Source organism: Emys orbicularis, chromosome 1 (genome assembly GCF_028017835.1).
Source record: "Emys orbicularis isolate rEmyOrb1 chromosome 1, rEmyOrb1.hap1, whole genome shotgun sequence".
NCBI classification, from domain to species: Eukaryota; Metazoa; Chordata; order Testudines; family Emydidae; genus Emys; species Emys orbicularis.
The window spans coordinates 87797061-87815914 of record NC_088683.1 but is presented as its reverse complement, the minus strand read 5'-3'; the positions used below and the strand labels follow the sequence as shown (position 1 = coordinate 87815914).

Below are 18854 nucleotides of genomic sequence, written 5' to 3'. Positions count from 1 at the left end.
ACTTTTTCTCTGATTAAAGGCTAGATCATTGAATTAATTGAGGGAGCTTGTACTTGTGGAATGCAGCTTCTGAATTACTATGATTGATGTAAGCAGTTCCAGTCATCATAATACCAGTTTGTTACACAGTGTAGCATATATCTATTAATCCAGTGGCTCTCAACCTTTTTTCTGGTGACCCCTTTCACATAGCAAGCTTCTGAGTGCGACCCCCCCCTTATAAATTAAAAATACTTTTTTATATATTGAACACCTTATAAATGCTGGAGGCAAAGCGGGATTTGGGGTGGAAGTTGACAGCTCGCGACCCCCCATGTAATAACCTTGTGACCCCCTGAGGGCTCCTCACCCCCAGTTTGAGAACCCCTGTATTAATCCAAATCTGTGAATTAAAAAGAAATGAAAGAATCTCTCTTCCCCGCAGAATGAATATGAAACAGTGAAATCCTTGCTGATCTTAAACACAAAAAAGAAGCTTACAAGAAGTGGAAGATTGGACAAATGACCAGGGAGGAGTATAAAAATATTGCTCAGGCATGCAGGAGTGAAATCAGGAAGGCCAAATCGCACTTGGAGTTGCAGCTAGCAAGAGATGTTAAGAGTAACAAGAAGGGTTTCTACAGGTATGTTAGGAACAAGAAGGTGGTCAGGGAAAGTGTGGGCCCCTTACTGAATGGGGGAGGCAAACTAGTGACAGAGGATGTGGAAAAAGCGAATGTACTCAATGCTTTTTTTTTGCCTCTGTCTTCATGAACAAGGTCAACTCCCAGACTACTGCACTGGGCAGCACAGTATGGGGAGGAGGTGACCAGCCCTCTGTGGAGAGAGAAGTGGTTCAGGACTATTTAGAAAAGCTGGATGAGCACAAGTCCATGGGGCCAGATGCACTGCATCCAAGGGTGCTAAAGGAGTTGACGGATGTGATTGCAGAGCCATTGGCTGTTATCTTTGAAAACTCATGCGATTGGGGGAGGTCCCAGATGACTGGAAAAAGGCTAATGTAGTGCCCATCTTTAAAAAAGGGAAGGAGGAGGATCCAGGGAACTACAGGCCAGTCAACCTCACCCCAGTCCCTGGAAAAATCATGGAGCAGGTCCTCAAGGAATCAATTTTGAAGCACTTAGAGGAGAGGAAAGTGATCAGGAACAGTCAGCATGGATTCCCCAAGGGCAAGTCATGCCTGACTAACCTAATTGCCTTCTATGATGAGATAACTGGCTCTGTGGATGAGGGGAAAGCAGTGGATGTGTTATTTCTTGACTTTAGCAAAGCTTTTGATACAGTCTCCCACAGTATTCTTGCCAGCAAGTGAAAGAAGTATGGACTGGATGAATGGACTGTAAGGTGGATAGAAAGCTGGCTAGATCATCAGGTTCAATGGGTAGTGATCAATGGCTCCATGTCTAGCTGACAGCCGGTATCAAGTGGAGTGCCCCAAGGGTCGGTCCTGGGGCCGGTTTTGTTCAATATCTTTGTTAATGATCTGGAGGATGGTGTGGATTGCACCCTCAGCAAATTTGCAGATGACACTAAACTGGGAGGAGTGGTAGATATGCTGGAGGGTAGGGATAGGATACAGAGGGATCTAGACAAATTAGAAGATTAGTCCAAAAGAAATCTGATGAGGTTCAACAAGGACAAGTGCAGTGTCCTGAATTTAGGACGGAAGAATCCCATGCACTGCTATAGACTAGGGACCGAGTGGCTAGGTAGCAGTTCTGCAGAAAAGGACCTAGGGGTTACAGTGGATGAGAAGCTGGATATGAGTCAACAGTGTGCCCTTGTTGCCAAGAAGGCTAGCGGCATTTTGGGCTGTATAAGTAGGAGCATTGCCAGCAGATCGAGGGACGTGATCATTCCCCTCTATTTGGCATTGGTGAAGCCTCATCTGGAGTACTGTGTCCAGTGTTGGGCCCCACACTACAAGAAGGGTGTGGAAAAATTGGAAAGAGTTCAGCGGAGGGCAACAAAAATGATTAGGGGTCTGGAGCACATGACTTACGAGGAGAGGCTGAGGGAACTGGGATTATTTAGTCTGCAGAAGAGAAGAAATGAGGGGGGATTTGATAGCTGCTTTCAACTACCTGAAAGGAGGTTCCAAAGAGGATGGATCTAGACTGTTCTCAGTGATACCAGATGACAGAACAAGGAGTAATGGTCTCAAGTTGCAGTGGGGGAGGTTTAGGTTGGATATTAGGAAAAACTTTTTCACTAGGAAGGTGGTGAAGCACTGAAATGAGTTACCTAGGGAGGTGGTGGAATCTCCTTCCTTAGTGGGATAGCTCAGTGGTTTGAGCATTGGCCTGCTAAACCCAGGGTTCTGAGTTCAATCCTTGAGGGGGCCATTTAGGGAACTGGGGTAAAAATCTGTCTGGGGATTGGTCCTGCTTTGAGCCAGGGCTGGCTCCAGCATTTCTGCTGCCCCAAGCAAAAAAAAAAAAAAAAAGCCGCGATCGGCGGCGGCAATTGGGAAAAAAAAAAAAAAAAGCCGCGATCGGCGGCGGCAGTTCAGCGGCAGGTCCTTCGCTCCTAGAAGGAGTGAGGGACCTGCTGCCCCCGAATTGCCGCAGGTGCTGTCCCTCTCCCTTGGCCGCCCCAAGCACCTGCTTGTTAAGCTGGTGCCTGGAGCCGGCCCTGCTTTGATAGCTGCTTTCAACTACCTGAAAGGAGGTTCCAAAGAGGATGGATCTAGACTGTTCTCAGTGATACCAGATGACAGAACAAGGAGTAATGGTCTCAAGTTGCAGTGGGGGAGGTCTAGGTTGGATATTAGGAAAAACTTTTTCACTAGGAAGGTGGTGAAGCACTGAAATGAGTTACCTAGGGAGGTGGTGGAATCTCCTTCCTTAGTGGGATAGCTCAGTGGTTTGAGCATTGGCCTGCTAAACCCAGGGTTCTGAGTTCAATCCTTGAGGGGGCCATTTAGGGAACTGGGGTAAAAATCTGTCTGGGGATTGGTCCTGCTTTGAGCCAGGGCTGGCTCCAGCATTTCTGCTGCCCCAAGCAAAAAAAAAAAAAAAAAAAAAAAGCCGCGATCGGCGGCGGCAATTGGGAAAAAAAAAAAAAAAAAAGCCGCGATCGGCGGCGGCAGTTCAGCGGCAGGTCCTTCGCTCCTAGAAGGAGTGAGGGACCTGCTGCCCCCGAATTGCCGCAGGTGCTGCCCCTCTCCCTTGGCCGCCCCAAGCACCTGCTTGTTAAGCTGGTGCCTGGAGCCGGCCCTGCTTTGAGCAGGGGGTTGGACTAGATGACCTCCTGAGGTCCCTTCCAACCCTGAGATTCTATGGTTCTAGAGGTTTTTAAGGTCAGGCTTGACAAAAGCCCTGGCTAGGATGATTTAGTTGGGGATTGGTCCTGTTTTGAGCAGGGGGTTGGACTAGATGATCTCCTGAGGTCCCTTCCAACCCTGATATTCTATGATTCTATAAAAGCATAGTTGATATTGGGTGGTTAAGATGCACATAATTGGACTTAAAAATCTTATTAAATATATTGCTAAGAAGAAACCATTAAAAATACATATTTTTGCCATTCATGTGAAATTTGTTCACAGACTTAATGGTGAATAGTTTTGACTTTGAGATTTTTAAATATTATATTTAGCTATTATTTGAGGGATATTGGAGTAGTTTTGTTTCAAGATTTTTCCCATGTCCAAGCAAGTAAAACCAAAAGTGTGTTTGCATTTTGAGTTTTGATTGATTATGCTAAAGTGGCCACAGTTACTTGAGATGTTGAAGGTACCTCCTTAAATTCTTTGCAGCGAGGCCTTTGCTTAATTGACTTTTGCTAGTATATATTCTAACAGGAAAGTCTGATTCTGGTGTTATAATAGAAATTAAAACTTTTGGTTCTTAATACTACAGTAGAACCTCAGAGTTACAAACACCTGGGGAATGGAGTTTGTTCCTAATTCTGAAATGTTCATAACTCTGAACAAAATGTTATGGTTGTTCTTTCAAAAGCTTAATGTTAAACATTGATTTAATACAGCTTTGAAACTTTACTATGCAGAAGAAAAATGCTGCTTTTAACCATCTTCATTTAAACGAAACAAGCACAGAAACAATTTCCTTACCTTGTCAAATCTTTTTTTAAGTAGTTTACATTTAACACAGAATTGTACTGTATTTGCTTTTTTTTTTTTGTCTCTGCTGCTGCCTGATTGCGTACTTCCAGTTCCAAAATGAAGCGTGTGGTTGACCAATCAGTTCGTAACTCTGTTGTTCGTAACTCTGAGGTTCTACTGTATCAGTACTTCCTGGGTATAGTTTGACAGTCTTCTCCTAAGATCCTCAAAACCTGAAGCCAACAAAAAAACCAACCCAGTATATATTGGTTTATATATTTGCAGGGGAGTGACAGTTTTTATGTTCAGTGGGTCGTTCTTAATCAATTAAATTTTCTAAGGAATGGTGTGAACTGTGAGGCTGGGTGACAAAAGGTCTGAAAAATTGGTTCACTAAGCATATAAGTGAAAATCGGAAGTCATAATTTAATTAAAGCATTCAACATCTCTGAGTCTTTAGGACCTAATTCACAAAAGCGTCCTTATTCAGGAAGGGCACCTCAGCACATGCTTAAAGTTACTACTTTCTTGAATTGGGGTCATAGTTTGTTAGGCTGGTTGGAGAATCATCCATACGGACCTGAATTGATTTGCATGGTGATGATGATAATTTGTAGATGTTTTTTAAATTTTCTAGTGAAATTAATTCAGAAATTACATAACCGTCTAAGAAAATAACCCAAATATGTGAGGTCCAGGACCACATATTTGAATTATTTAATAATTACTGTGTTAAAAAAGAAGTGGGCTTCAGAATATAACTTTCATGTATTTTATTTCATTTAACAGAACATTCAGTAGTTGCATTTAATTTAGCTGGTGCTATCAGCAAAGTGAAGTCATATATCAGATCTAAAACAATCAGTTGTAAATCATTCTGTGTAGGAGAAAAATTCATTTCCTATATGATGGAAGTGTTAGTCACTACCTTTAGTTGGGAGTGTGCCTGACCTGGGAGGATATTGTAGTGAGCCAATGCAGTGTGATTCATGTTTCACCATTTCCTGAAGCCCATGGTTAGATAAGCATTGTATAGTTACTCATTAGATGCTTTTATTTATTTGGCTTTTTCAAAAATTAGAAAATACTACTCTCTTGTGGATTTATTCATCATTCTGGTGGGGAAGTATTATCTGGATGTTAGCTAGTGTCAGATCACTCTTAATGAGTGTCATATTTTCATTGCCTTCCTCTATCCCAGTGACAGATATTTGTTGTGCTTTGAAATTATTATTTGTATTACAATAGTGCATAGAAGCCAGGGGCTAATTGTGCTAGGAACTGTATAATGTAATAGAGACTAAATGGATGGATGGATAGATTTTAAAAAAAAAACCTTGCAGTTGGTCACAGTAAAAAGATTGGGCATTACCAAAATATAAACATATACCAATAAGATAACAATTTGCATAGACAACCCTCCCAAGATATTAAACCAATCAACTAAAATGCCTATTTAACAAGGTTTTTTGTTTTTTTATAAAAAACAAAAACACACACAAAAAACCTCTGAAGATTGCACGTTGTCTGGAATGAATGGTTTTTGTGTGTGTGTAGATTTTGGTTTCTCATTTCAAGGCTGCAAAATTTACTAAGTCTAGAGCACTATAACTAAACAATAAAAAATATTTGTAAATCTGTTCTCTGTGGTAGTCTTTTCTGCTAACTTTTGCCTCTAGCAAATTTATTATATGTCAGGTTTCTTTAGATAATCCATTTGGCTGTAAGTGTGCCAACTCTGTCATGTTACAAAAATGCAGTGAAATTTGATGAGGCAGCCTTCAAAAACAACTCAATACTGTATAGGATCATAGCAAAGAATAGAAATACGGTATATGTGTGCATAAGTATGATATAGGCTTCTACATTCGTGTCTCGTCTCTCATTTGTACAAACAAATATTTTTCATTTGTTATTTTGCTTCCAGTCTGCATAACATTAAATAGCATATGGTATATTATGTCCTTTTTTATTTGTAAATTGTTCTGGGTGTGTGTAAATGTATATAATAGAAATAACCAGGCTTTTAGGGTCAGCTTGTTATTAAGTTGAACTGTGTAGAGTAGACAAATTATTATGTGGTTTGTTTAATCTCATTAAGTGTTCTTCAGTGAACAAAAGCATTACTGAGCAGCTTGTGGCTGCAGCTGACATGTTGTCTTGCTGATACTAGCTATAACTAGTGAGATGGCTGATTCAGGCTGATACTTACGCCCACAAGAGAACAAATCATTTTCGTTTGACCTATTGATTACTTGGGCAATCATACTGACATCTATGGACTTGAAAGTACAATTCTTTTTCTTGGTGGTGATGGTAAAAAACCTCAGTGATCAAATCCCAAAGTTCATCCTGAAATGTGAACATGGCATTTCATCTATTTGCTTGGTCTGCCAACATGCACTACAATGGTCTGGAAAATAAGTGCCTTATCTGTTTGATTACTGTATGTAGCCTAGAACCCCAAACAGTAAGAATTGGGACTCTAAAGAAATTACCAATCAAAGGCAACATAAATCTCTTCGTTTGATGTCCGAGACTAGATAGTTTTGGATAGTTAGGCATTTTCTTCCATTAACTTCTTACCTATAATTTGGTCCTGCCGTGCTGCTTTTATTTTCACCTCCTGTTACCTATATGACAGGAAGAATCTTGAGCATTGTTACTTTAAAACTCCAGTTGTGAGCACACCCCTGGGAGGCACAAATGAAAGGAACAGTGCTGAAGAAATACTGTGTCATTCTAGTAATTGAGAAATTGACAGCATTTGCAGCCCAGTGTCTCTCAGAGAAGATTATTCATTATTGCCTTCTACCGCCAGTCTAACAGCAAGCAAAAATTTGCAAGCTGGCACATTGGTGGAAGACAAAAATGAAAGTAGGCTGGCTTTTCGCTTCTCCCCCTTCCTACTTGAGATGCAGCATGTGACATAGTGGGAGTTGGAATCCGGAATTCTGCAACCATGTGGCTCTGTGGTTTCCTTTGTCATTTTGTTAATAATATGTAATATTTCTGATCATCAATAATGTCTTCTGCATTGTATAAAACAGAGAAAAACACTGTCCCCATTCTAAAACAAAGTACACAGGGTGATCAGAAGATACTTTAACATAACAGTGCATCTTTTAAAAATTAAATATTTTACACTTATAGCATATTCTAATCTATAGATTTTAAAGCAGTCCAAGTAGCTCTGTAAGCTTTAGTATTTCTTTTTTTACAGATGGGATAATTGAAGCCCATGACAAGTCTTGCTTAAGGCTACATGGTGAATTGGCATAAGTCAGAAATATAACCCAACTCTTCTAACTGCCAACCCCATGCTTAAAAACAGTTTAGCACTGCATCTTTGGTAGATTAAAGTCGTTAGACTTTATGGAAGTGTGTACATTTGTGGCAGGATTTCAATGACGGGCAGGAAGCCTGATCCATTAGGTGAAAGGGAGAGATTTCTCAAGAAAAAACCTGCAACTTAGAAGTGCAACATAGAAGAAGGTTCACAGATCCAATTACGAGGATAGTTGGGAAATTTGTGCTGAGCAGGGACGGGGGAATGGAGATGAAAGAAGCAGTGAGGAAAGGAGTCGAATTGTATAGAGCTGAATGTGAGAAGTAAAAGTGAGTTTGAGAAGGAAGGCAAGAGAGTGCCACTGGTGACGAGACTCTTGAGAAGGGAGTGTCCTGATTGAATGTCCTATGAGGAAGTTGTACAGTATGCAGTGTTGTTGTAGCTGTGTTTGTCCGAGGATATTAGAGAGAAAAGGTGGGAGGCAATCTCTTTTATTGGACCAGTTTCTGTGGGTTAGAGAGACACGTGTTCAAGCTTACACAGAGCTTCTTTGAAGAGCTCTGAGTAAACTCAAAAGCTTCTCTCTCTCTGAACAGCAGAAGCTGGTCCAATAAAAGATTACCTCATCCTTTGTCTCTCTAATATGAGGAAGTTGATATTCAGAGTAGCAGTTTGGAGTGACTGAAGAGAACACAAGATGGGAAAGCCAGAGAGGCCAGGTTTTTTCTTTCTTTTTTCTAACTTGTTTGAAACTACAGGAGCTGTCATTTTTTATATTGCCTAACTAGAATGCTGCACTTAAATCATCACTGCAGATATACCAAGTAGGATCAAAAACAAGTTTTTCAGCTTCATACACCCCGAAGCAAGGTATTCTGGAATAACCCGGGCAGATGTATAAATCTAAAGCAACTTGTGAGTTCAACATTATTGAAAGGCAGATCAGAGAAATAGCTTGGTATGAGGAACTCAAGTATTCAGGAGTTTTTATTCCAGACTAGGTACAGCTGGGATAAATGTAATTTTGGTGCCCTACCAAATATTAAAAGTGGTCTGTCACAGTTCAGGGCAACCACACCTGTATTTCCCCTAATAGGGAACACACTTTCAGGCGTCCAGCTCCTCAGCTGTTGCCTCTCCTGGGTGGAGATGCACATCTCTTTCCCTTCTGACTGGAGTATTTCTGGGCTGCACAGTTCTCTGCTTATACTGTGTTGTCTCCAGCAGAGACTGCCTGCCCAAGCAGAACCTGCTTATTGTCTCTTTAGAGATGGTTAACAAATGTAAATGCTACAGTTATAAGGTACCACACAGCACTTCCTTTGCAAGCCTACTTTATTTTTAAAGTAAAAAGCATCAGAGAAAACATATTAAAAACAATAAAAGAAACTACCCATCCTAATAAACTTAATAGAGTTAACCCCCTACCCTAACATGGATTCTGGCAGGAGCAGTCCTTCAAACCCCAGCCCCAGGGGGATTCCCTGTGGTTACAAGTTCATCACAGCTTCAGCACCCCACGACATGTTTAGTCCACCCTTTATAGAGTTCAGGGCGGTTTGATCTGGAGTTTCCAGGAGCAGGTAATTAGTAGACAATGGGTATCCTTCCCAGGGTGTAGCTTGACAAGGGAAGTGGGTCACTTGCATTCCTCAGGTACTTCTGGGAAATCCACTTCACAGGTATTGTTCCAAAAAGGCCTTTGAAGTTCCTAATACCTTCCAGCGATTGCTTTAGTCAGTTTCCTAGAGACGGTACATATCTACAGTTCCATAATAACACATACACAACTGCATTTTTAATACAATACACTCCAAAGATGTTAAACTTCATTCAATAAAGTTTAACTTAATTCAGTAAAGTTCATTCTAGGTATTGCAGAATATTGTCAGTCTGTCACAATCTATACTTAATTATTGTTACGATTCTATTCCATTGTTAAAGCATGATTGAGAATACACACAATGCATGAGGAGAGGAAATGCAAGATAAGCAGGGGGGGGGGGGAAGCGCTCCTTCATATTGTTACCTTTAGTGAAACAACTGGCATGTAGCATGTTTTGGAGATAAATTCAAAGAAGAATGCATAAAACAGAACACTCTGTTGCTCATGGGTGCATAAATACATGCTCTGCTTCGCCAGTATATTACCATCCAGCAAACTTAAGTGACACATCTTTTGAGAATCACTCAGATTTTTCTTTTAAAGTACAGTCAATCTGTAGTGAACACATTTTCTTCTCTTTTTGTCCATGATCAGCGATTGCTTCTGAATTTATTATTTGTAAGAATAGCCCCATAATTTTAAAATGTTCCTCAGCCTGATCATTTAAAACAAAATTAGACTAAGCACTACTTGTCTGTAATAATACCATCAGTGGGTCTCATCTTGACACCAGACCAGGCTACATAGATTTGTTTGAGTGCTGCAAGAAAATAGAATTAAACTGAATTTTAAAAAAGGTCAAAAAGTAATTTAACTTTTTAATGTGAGCTGTTAAGGCATACAGGGCTGGAAACTGAGAAGAATTGCTGAAACACCGCAACAAGAACATAATTCAGTATTTCTTTATATCAAAAATCCATTGACAAATATAGCAGATCTATTCTTAACAGCTGACCTGTTTCAAAACCAAACTTACTGGCCAGTATGACTTGTTCAGTGATAAAATATCCCTAGGGATAGTTATGGAAGAATCATAATTGAAAAACTATCATCTTCAAGCAATAATATCTGGCATACAAATTGAAGTTAGTTAAAGGTGACGTGCAAGGAAAATGCCATTACATTAACCTCCTAAGGTGAAGATTTTTCATTTTATATATAGCATTCATAATCTACATCTTGTCTCTGAAGTCTAAAATTTTGAATACCGGGTGTCTGGGAGTTAGGAATTAATTGAGAATATTTCTGTGCTCGCTGTGTAGATGGAGTCATCTATTACCATCTTTTAAAATACTCTAAGATCAGATGAATCTTGCTTTAAAAATAAATAAATACATACATAAATTCATTTATCCATCCTGGGATAGGATGTCAAATTCTGGTTGCCTTACCTTTGAAATTATAGCAAAAGTTCAAAAGCTGAAGAGAGAGGATGTGAAATAGGTTACAGAGAGAGTGGAACTTGTATGATGGGAGATGACTAAAACTGTTTTAACATTGTGTAATGGAGATAAGTTTAAGGAACATAATTAAGGTACTCAGAATTATAAAGAACAGAGGGAAAATCATCAGTCCCCCTGTCATTAACAAAAGAAGGGGGCAGTTAAAATTTAAAAGGTAGAGCAAATATTAAGGCAGTGATTATTTAGCATCCACTAGATAGCTATTGATCTTTCCATACAATATTTAAAACTTGCGAAAGATATATAGATCTTTATCTTATATATATATATATAATATTGCATCCAATATTTAGCATCCACTAGATAGCTATTGATCTTTCCATACAATATTTAAAACTTGCGAAAGATATATATATCTTTCTTATATACATCTTATATATATATAATATTGCTTTTGGAAGTTTAACATATTGAGTAGGAATTTGCTTTTATTTACTATTGGACAATTTCACATATAAACATCAAAATAATGTATTCTTAACAGATAATAGTGATTTTAAAACAGAAGAAAATAAAAGTATTTTCATTCTCCCTCACCTTAGAATTGTTTGCTTACATATTGGATACATATTTCATTACACAAAATCCATGTACAGATAAAAAGCCACAGTCCAAAATTAAAAAAAAAAAAAGGTATATTTTTGGTCACTTTTGTGTTTTCTTTTAGAAAAATTTGCTGTTTAGGGACTTACGTGTATAAGGGAGGTGGTTTTTTTGTTTGTATTGGTATTTTTCTGTCAGAGTCAGTCGTTAGCCTTCACATGAGTACTTACTTACAAACCCATACTACCTGTATTATGTATTGTTGGCACACTGTACACCAGTTTAAAGTTCACAGTTCAATAAAGTTCATTGAGACTAAGAGTCTCGTAGCTCCTGGTTTTAAAAAAAGCGGGGGGGGGGGGGGAGTAGGAGAGCTCTTTTTTAAAAGTTCTCTGCAGGTGTGTTCTTGTAACTACTGTACTGAAATATTTTGTTTCCTGTTCTTAAATAGTCTCCAGAAGTAGTTGTTAACCTTTTTAGGTCCTCTGACCCAAAATTTAGTCAAATAATCATCCCACAATCCTTGCCATCTGCAAAATACTGTAAGATTTGTGCCCTAGTAAAAAACTATCCGTTTTTAGTGGGTGCTGGGGCTTGTGATGTGAGCGGTGTGACGTTTTCTGAACAAATAGTTAATTTGCTGAAAAATGCAATTTCAGTGGACCTGAAACTATTCATAAATTTGACACGAATTCACTGAATAGTTTCAGTGCAAAAAACAAACAAACAAAAAAACCCTTCTTTCAGTCTAGATCACAAGCGGACTTCGGTGGCATTCACAAAATGGGATGGTGGTGGCATCCCCCTTGTGACTTTAGCCCAGTGGCTGGACAGTTGCCCAGGATATGGGAGGGGTCTCCGGGGAAAGTGTTTCTCCTGTCTCCCTTATAACTTTTAGCAGTTGAAGCAGTTCCACTTTGCATGATATACTTAATAGTCATTGAGCCAGAGAAAGAATGACTCTGTGGGCAAGTGGTTAGGGCGTTCTCCTGGTAACATGGAGACCATGTTCAGCTCCCTTCTCTGTCAGGTGTGTGTATGGGGGGGGGAATTGAATCCTGGTCTTCCCCATCCTGGCTGAATGCCCTAAACCACTAGGCTAAAAGTTACGTACTCCTGGGGGGCATTCTGCGCCACTGTGTGCACACACAATTCATGTCCCCCGCAGATTTTTTTTGCTTCCCGGGCAGAAAAATGACTTTCTGAAGGGGAAGCAAAGTGACGCCACAAGACTGGTCACTCATCCCTTCCAGCAATGTGGGTGCGTCGCTTCAAGTGCCCGGAGCAGCTGGCGGAGAGGTAAATCACTTGGGGGGGAGGGATGCCCTGACTGGTGGCTTCTACCCAGCACCAGGCTCAGCTGCTAGCTTCCTCTTTCCCTGCAAGGAGGGGCTGGGGCTGGGTCAGACGCATCCCCAGAAACCTCCCCCAGCTGCAGGAAGCTCCGCACCCTCAGCCCCACCCCGCTTCCTTCCCCGCTTGCTCCTCAGCCACAGGGGGAGGTGGCCACTGTATGGAGAGCTGCTGCCCTGTTCATCCAACCCCCATGCATCTGGACCCCCCGTACCCAGCCAAGCTTCCCCCCTGCACCCAGAATCCTCCCCCCCACCAAGACACCCACACCCAAATCTCCACCCCACTGAACCTCACCCCCTGCATCCAGAGTCCCCTGCACCCAGACCCCACCCCCACTGAGACTCAACCTCCCCCCTCCCCCCCGCCTCCGGACCCTCACCCAGACCACCCCACCCCATGAGCCTGCCGTATTCCAACCCCCACCCAGACAAATCCCACCCCCCCTGCACCTGGACTACCCTGACGAGCCTGCCACACCCACCCCAGAGCCCCAACCAGCTGCACTCAGACCCTCAACCCCCTAAGCCCCACTCCTCCAGCACCTGGATCCCCCCCCACTGAGTCCCCAACCACCTTCACCTTGACCGCCCTGCAGAGTCCCATTCCCCCTGCACCCACCAGCAAGCCCCTGCGCATCCATATGCCCCACACACACCTGGACCCCCAATGAGCCACCCACACCCAGATTGCCCCACACAGAACCCTCTCACCCTACACCTGGATCCCCACACACTATTCCCCTCCACACTTGGATCCTGCCGGGCTGAGCCTGCTTGCCCACACCCGGATCAGTTGTGCACGACTGTCCCTCTCACTTTCTGGGGCAGGCCTTGCCCTTGCGCTGTGTCAGGATCGGGTGCAGCTTTACTGCCGAGTCCGTATCCTGGGGTGGGGGCTGTAAGATGATCTCTCACCTCTGTGCAGCCAGTGGCCTCTGCTCCCCACTGCTATGCTGGAGCCTCAACATTTATTTATTGACAAATAAAATATGCAGAATTTTAAAATATTGTGTGCGGGGCGAGGGTTGGCGCAGAATTTTTAATTTTTTTGGTGCAGAATTCCCTGAGGAGTAAAGTTATAAGGGAAGACACCACCACCATCTCCTTGTTTTGTGAATCAAGCCCTTTTTAAAAATATCTGGAAACAAAATATTTTTGGGTCACACTTTATTGATTTACCAAAAATTCTGAAAAATTTCAGATTTGGTTTGAACAGAACTGAATTGGGGGGCCGGGGGGGGGGGGTTGGAACTGCCAGTGAACTAAAACATTAGTTATTCACCCAGCTCTACATGTGAATGCTAATGGGACAATTTCTGGGGATTGGGAGGTGTTGTGAGAGATACTGGAGATTGGCTATATGGTGGGATGTCTGCTCCCTCTTTCCCACACAAATCTTAGCTCTTGGTTTGGCAGTGCTGCTTCAAGGCTGCATAACTAGCTGTGAAGCACCAGTTTCTGTGCTCCGAAGAAGAGTGCTCTGTAGGAAGGGAAGGAGGGATAAAGGGAGGGCAAGAACTTCTCTGTGTCAGGTGACAGTAGAGCAGCAATAGCAGGCATAAGAGAGCTGCTTCCCTTCCCTGCATAAACTCCTGCTTGGATTTAACAACTGCAGCAATATTTCTGCTTTTCTTCCCCTCTCAGCTGGTAGAATGTAACTAGCTGAGAATGCCTTCCCAGCACCCACCGCTGAGTTGTGGCCCACCACTTGAAATGCCCTAGTCTACAGTTTCTTAAGATATTTGCTGTCCAACAGCATCACTTAATAGGGAATAGGGTGACCAGATGTCCCGATTTTGTAGGACAATCCCAATATTTGGGGCTTTTTCTTATATGGGCACCTATTCCCCCCCCCCCCCCCCCCCCGCTTTCCTGATTTTTCATATTTGCCGTCTGGTCACTCTAATAGGGAACCAATCATAAAAGAACACTTACTATAGTAATACTCAGCCTTACTTTCATAAAGTCTGTAGGTAATTCAGAATAATCTGACAACCTGCCTCTGTTAACCAGTATGAGATACTATCTATTGAATGATTACTTGACTTTCTGAAAAACCTAAATTCACCAAATATAATGCTTGTGGAAGATGACATTTTAAAAGCATTGGAAAATTAAATTCATGAAAATATTCTGCTTCTGTAGGTAAGATCATTGGTAAATATTGGCTTGTTTAGAATCCAGTGCCAAGAAGGCATTACGTGAAGTTGAATGCTTCACCCTTCACCCCAAGTGATACACCAACCCATCTTTACAGTGCTATATAGAAAAACTTTATTGACCCTTATCACCAGAAACTAGCAGGAGACTTTATCGTCATTATCAAGATTTCCGTTTATACCAATACAAATGTAGATTAGTAATAAAATTATCCAGCACCTTTTTAAAACCTAGTCATAATATTTAATTTAATGATTCACCAGAGTAGTTCATTACATGGGCTGATCTACACATCATGTAAACCTTATTTTTTCTAAATTTAATTATATACAAAAAGCTGTAAAAATGTATTTAAATTGTAGTATCATGCACGATCAGCATGGATTGAACTCTGCACCTACAGCATGGACATCTACCACTTAAGCTACAGGACTATGTTAGCTGGCAGCAGGAGTACGCTGTTATCCCAGAGGGGGAAATGGTGGACTATTAATTCTATGTGCTGGGTCTAGGAGGTGTTTGGGGAACCCAGCTGAGCTCTCTTCTCCTCTCTATCCTTGAAGCTGGGGAGTATTTGCCGTACGTTATGCTCCTGGAGAAAGCAGGGAAGGGAGAATGAAATGCTTGGGCCATATGCTGGATCCTGGATCTCTTGGTCTAGTCCAGTGGTTCTCAACCAGGGGTACACGTTCCCCTGGGGGTACGCAGAAGTCTTCCAGAAAGTACATCAACTCATTTAGATATTTGCCTAGTTTTACAACAGGCAACATAAAAAGCACTAGAGAAGTCAGTACAAACCAGAATTTCATACAGACAATGACTTGTTTATAGTGTTCTATATACTACACACTGAAATGTAAGTACAATATTTATATTCAAAATGATTTATTTTATAATTATGTGGTAAAAATGAGAAAGTCGGCCATTTTTCAGTAATAGCGTATTATATTTTTAAGTCTGATTTTGTAAGCAAGTAGTTTTTAAGTGAGATGAAACTTGGGGGGGTACACAAGACAAATCACCCTCCTGAAAGGGGTACAGTAGTCTGGAAAAGTTGAGAACTACTGGTCTAGTCCTCTCCCCTGTGCTCCCCAACCCCGGTGAGCCAACAGCTCCCACACATTCCCAGTACAGTATGTAATGCTATGGCTGCAGCTGCTGCTTTGGTGGCAGGGTTAAGCCTTCTCTTTAGAGTGTTGGTGTTTGGTTATTATTTTGGCATGCTGCCAAAGTCTTCCTGTGGAATGCAAACAGCAGTAAGGAAATGGTGATTTAAAAAAAAAAAAGGTTTATAATTGAGGTAAGCCCAAATGGAATTTCACAGGACAATGAAAAGGCACTTCTCTAGCTCAAGGGTTTCATCCTTGCTGATTTTTCAGTGTTCCTCTGCAAACAATGGAAGCATCAGACCTTCTTAAAAAGAGGTCACAAGAATTGCTTATTGTATCAAGTGTTAGGTTACCTAAGTATAGGGGGTCACTTCCAGCTCCCACTATAATTAACTAATTTCTTTGTTGTAAAGTTCTTTCATGCTCCCAAAAAAACAATAGGCAGTGTTTAAATTGCCAATGATATTAAAATTATTGAATATCAAAGCTGAAAATTATTCAAGAACTGCAAAGCCACAATCTTGATATTTTGTAGAACTGAAGCTTGAAATGCTGGTTGACATTTCAGTCATCTCCCTCATTCAGATGCTCAGCAACACTTCATTTATTACAAATTGTGTGCCTAATTTCATACTTCTGTTCAAAATATTAACACATTCATTTTGAGTTTTCAAACTACGTCATGAAGTGGGTGTTGGGCATAATCCTCACTCACTACAAAAGTCTAGATAAAGCACATAGCATTATATCTCATCAAGGGATTTGGGGAGTGAGTGAAAAAGAAAGAGGCCTCCTGGATGTGAGCCAAGTGCCAGAAATTCAGGCCTCAGCGGCATCTCACTGAAAATGTGCAAATCCACTGGCCACAATATATATATAGCACATGCACAAATGTGAGTCAGTCTCTGGCATGCATTGTGGTGTACCTATCCCTATTGGAAATGCCATGAACTGCTGAGTTCCATGCAGCTTTCTTATATATTTATTTCAGGATAACATTATTCTAGGCACGTAATGCAAATACAGTATAAACATTAAATCCTTCCCAAGCCAACTAGTTCATCAAAACTTCAGCTGTTAGGCAATGTGAGCATATAGGTAGGCTTTGCAGCATGCCCTACTAGTCAACAGACCTTGCCTTTGTTGAACCAAGGGGAGGAGCAAATTCCCGAGTCAAGAATTCTTCACTAAAAACATCCTGCTGCCAGCAGTGTCATTCTTGTTTAAACCTGGAGGCTGTTAGCTTTAGTGCCTCATCTTATCTCCACCATCTGCTGTGGAAACACATGATGAGCAAGGGAGTCTCTGAGGTACCTAAGTTAAAAGCATTCAAGGTTTTTGCTCTGCACAGCCAAGAGCACTGGCTCCTTTGCAGGGTGTATATAGGTAAATGTGCAGCTAGTTGCTGAACGTGGAGTTGTTTACCCTGGGTAAACCCTATTTATTTGACAACAATGACTTTATTTTAGGAGATACTTATCTGCCCTTGTTGTGTATCTCAGGATCTCCTTCAAATACATCTCTGTGGTGGCAACTGAGCAACTAAAAAGAATAATTGATGTCTCATTTTCTGATATATTTAAGTTCAAAACCAAACTGAAAACAACCTGTGAAAATCTATATCTCAGAAATATCATGAATTTCTATTTCAAAATTTGCTCGATATAAAGGCGTTTTGACCCATACTAGCATTGGCTGATGATTCGGGGTTCCAAAGAGGATGGATCTAGACTGTTCTCAGTGGTACCAGTTGCAGTGGGGGAGATTTAGGTTGGATATTAGGAAAAACTTTTTCACTAGGAGGGTGGTGAAGCACTGGAATGGGTTACCTAGGGAGGTGGTGGAATCTTCTTCCTTAGAGGTTTTTAAGGTCAGGCTTGACAAAGCCCCTGGCTGGGATGATTTAGTTGGGAATTGTTCCTGCTTTGAGCAGGGGGTTGGACTAGACGACCTCCTGAGGTCCCTTCCAACCCTGATATTCTATGATTCTATGATAACTTTCTAAAAGTTAACAAAGTAAGGAGAGCTTAACACAGTAAACTGGGAAATGTATTTTTGACACTTTAAATTGTAATTGTCATATGATTCAAATAAGGGAGGTCGCCATTTTGCTGAAGTGGTTCTATTTGCCACGCTGTCAAGGTAGGAGCGGAACGGATCAGATTGAAAACCAATTTCTAAGTTACTTTAATATTTAACAGAATAAAAACAGAAGAGCTAACTCTTCAGTCTACATAAGGGACACTTTTCGTTTCATTGTTTTTATGAAAAGGGATTTCCTTACTAGTCTTGGGTCTACCTATTTTCTACATCATAAATTACTGAAACTGAAAATATTTTAAAAATCTCTTACTTTTTACCATTTGTATTTGTTTACTTTTTACGTTTCATTCAGCTTTTCCTATGACAGTAAATTAGTCAGTTTCTAGATCAGTTTCTGAATTTTCTGGATCTCCTTTCATAGCCAGTTGCTGAAGTGTTTGGGTTATAAGTATGACAGGAGAATGTAATTTTTTTAAATTAGTAAACTGTTTCCCTTGATTCTTTTTTTAATTGTAGAAATACTTCAGTTGATAATCTTTGTAAAGACTTGTTTTAACAAAACCTAATTTTGAGCCCTAAATTGACCTGTGTCCTTTTGACAATATTTACTTATTTCTTCAGGATCTGAACAAGCGCTTGTCACTGCCTGCAGACATCAGGATACCTGATGGATATCTAGAAAAGCTGCAGATAAACAGTCCACCATTTGATCAACCGATGAGTCGACGTTCTCGTAGAGCATCACTAGTAAGTTTCTGTTATCTCTGCTTCCCAAACAAACCTGTTCTACTTGAAAAGTGTCAGTTCCAGTCATATCTCTGCATACCATGTATTTTCATGTTATATATTGTTTAACTCTATTTGAGACTACAAGGTGCTGAGTGCAGCCAAGAGATGCCGAGCACCCTTTACTCCCTATTAAAATTCATGGGAAAGCTCAGTAACTTACAGGATGAAACTCTAAATTTTTCTCTTCCAGTTTTCTTTATTTCCATTTTGCAGACTTTTCTCACCATCATTCCTCACTAAGGGCCAGAGCCAGTATTCATTGAAGTCAGTGGTAAAATTCCCACTGACTTCAGTGGTGCATATTTTATCCCTAAGTTAGCGCAGCCTAAGGGGAAAACATTTTTTAATCATAGAGTTTGAGAAGAGCAAAA

General features: G+C 40.9%; 1 protein-coding gene across 3 annotated transcripts in view; it reads left to right on the top strand.

Annotated features, from left to right (window-relative positions):
- Positions 1–18854, top strand: part of CDK17 (cyclin dependent kinase 17) — an 84886-nt gene that overhangs the window by 45351 nt on the left and 20681 nt on the right. For all 3 annotated transcript variants that reach the window (XM_065423876.1, XM_065423875.1, XM_065423874.1), the window contains one exon: positions 18316–18441. In XM_065423876.1, the coding sequence (XP_065279948.1) occupies positions 18316–18441 (126 nt within the window). The remainder of the gene's footprint in view (positions 1–18315; positions 18442–18854) is intronic.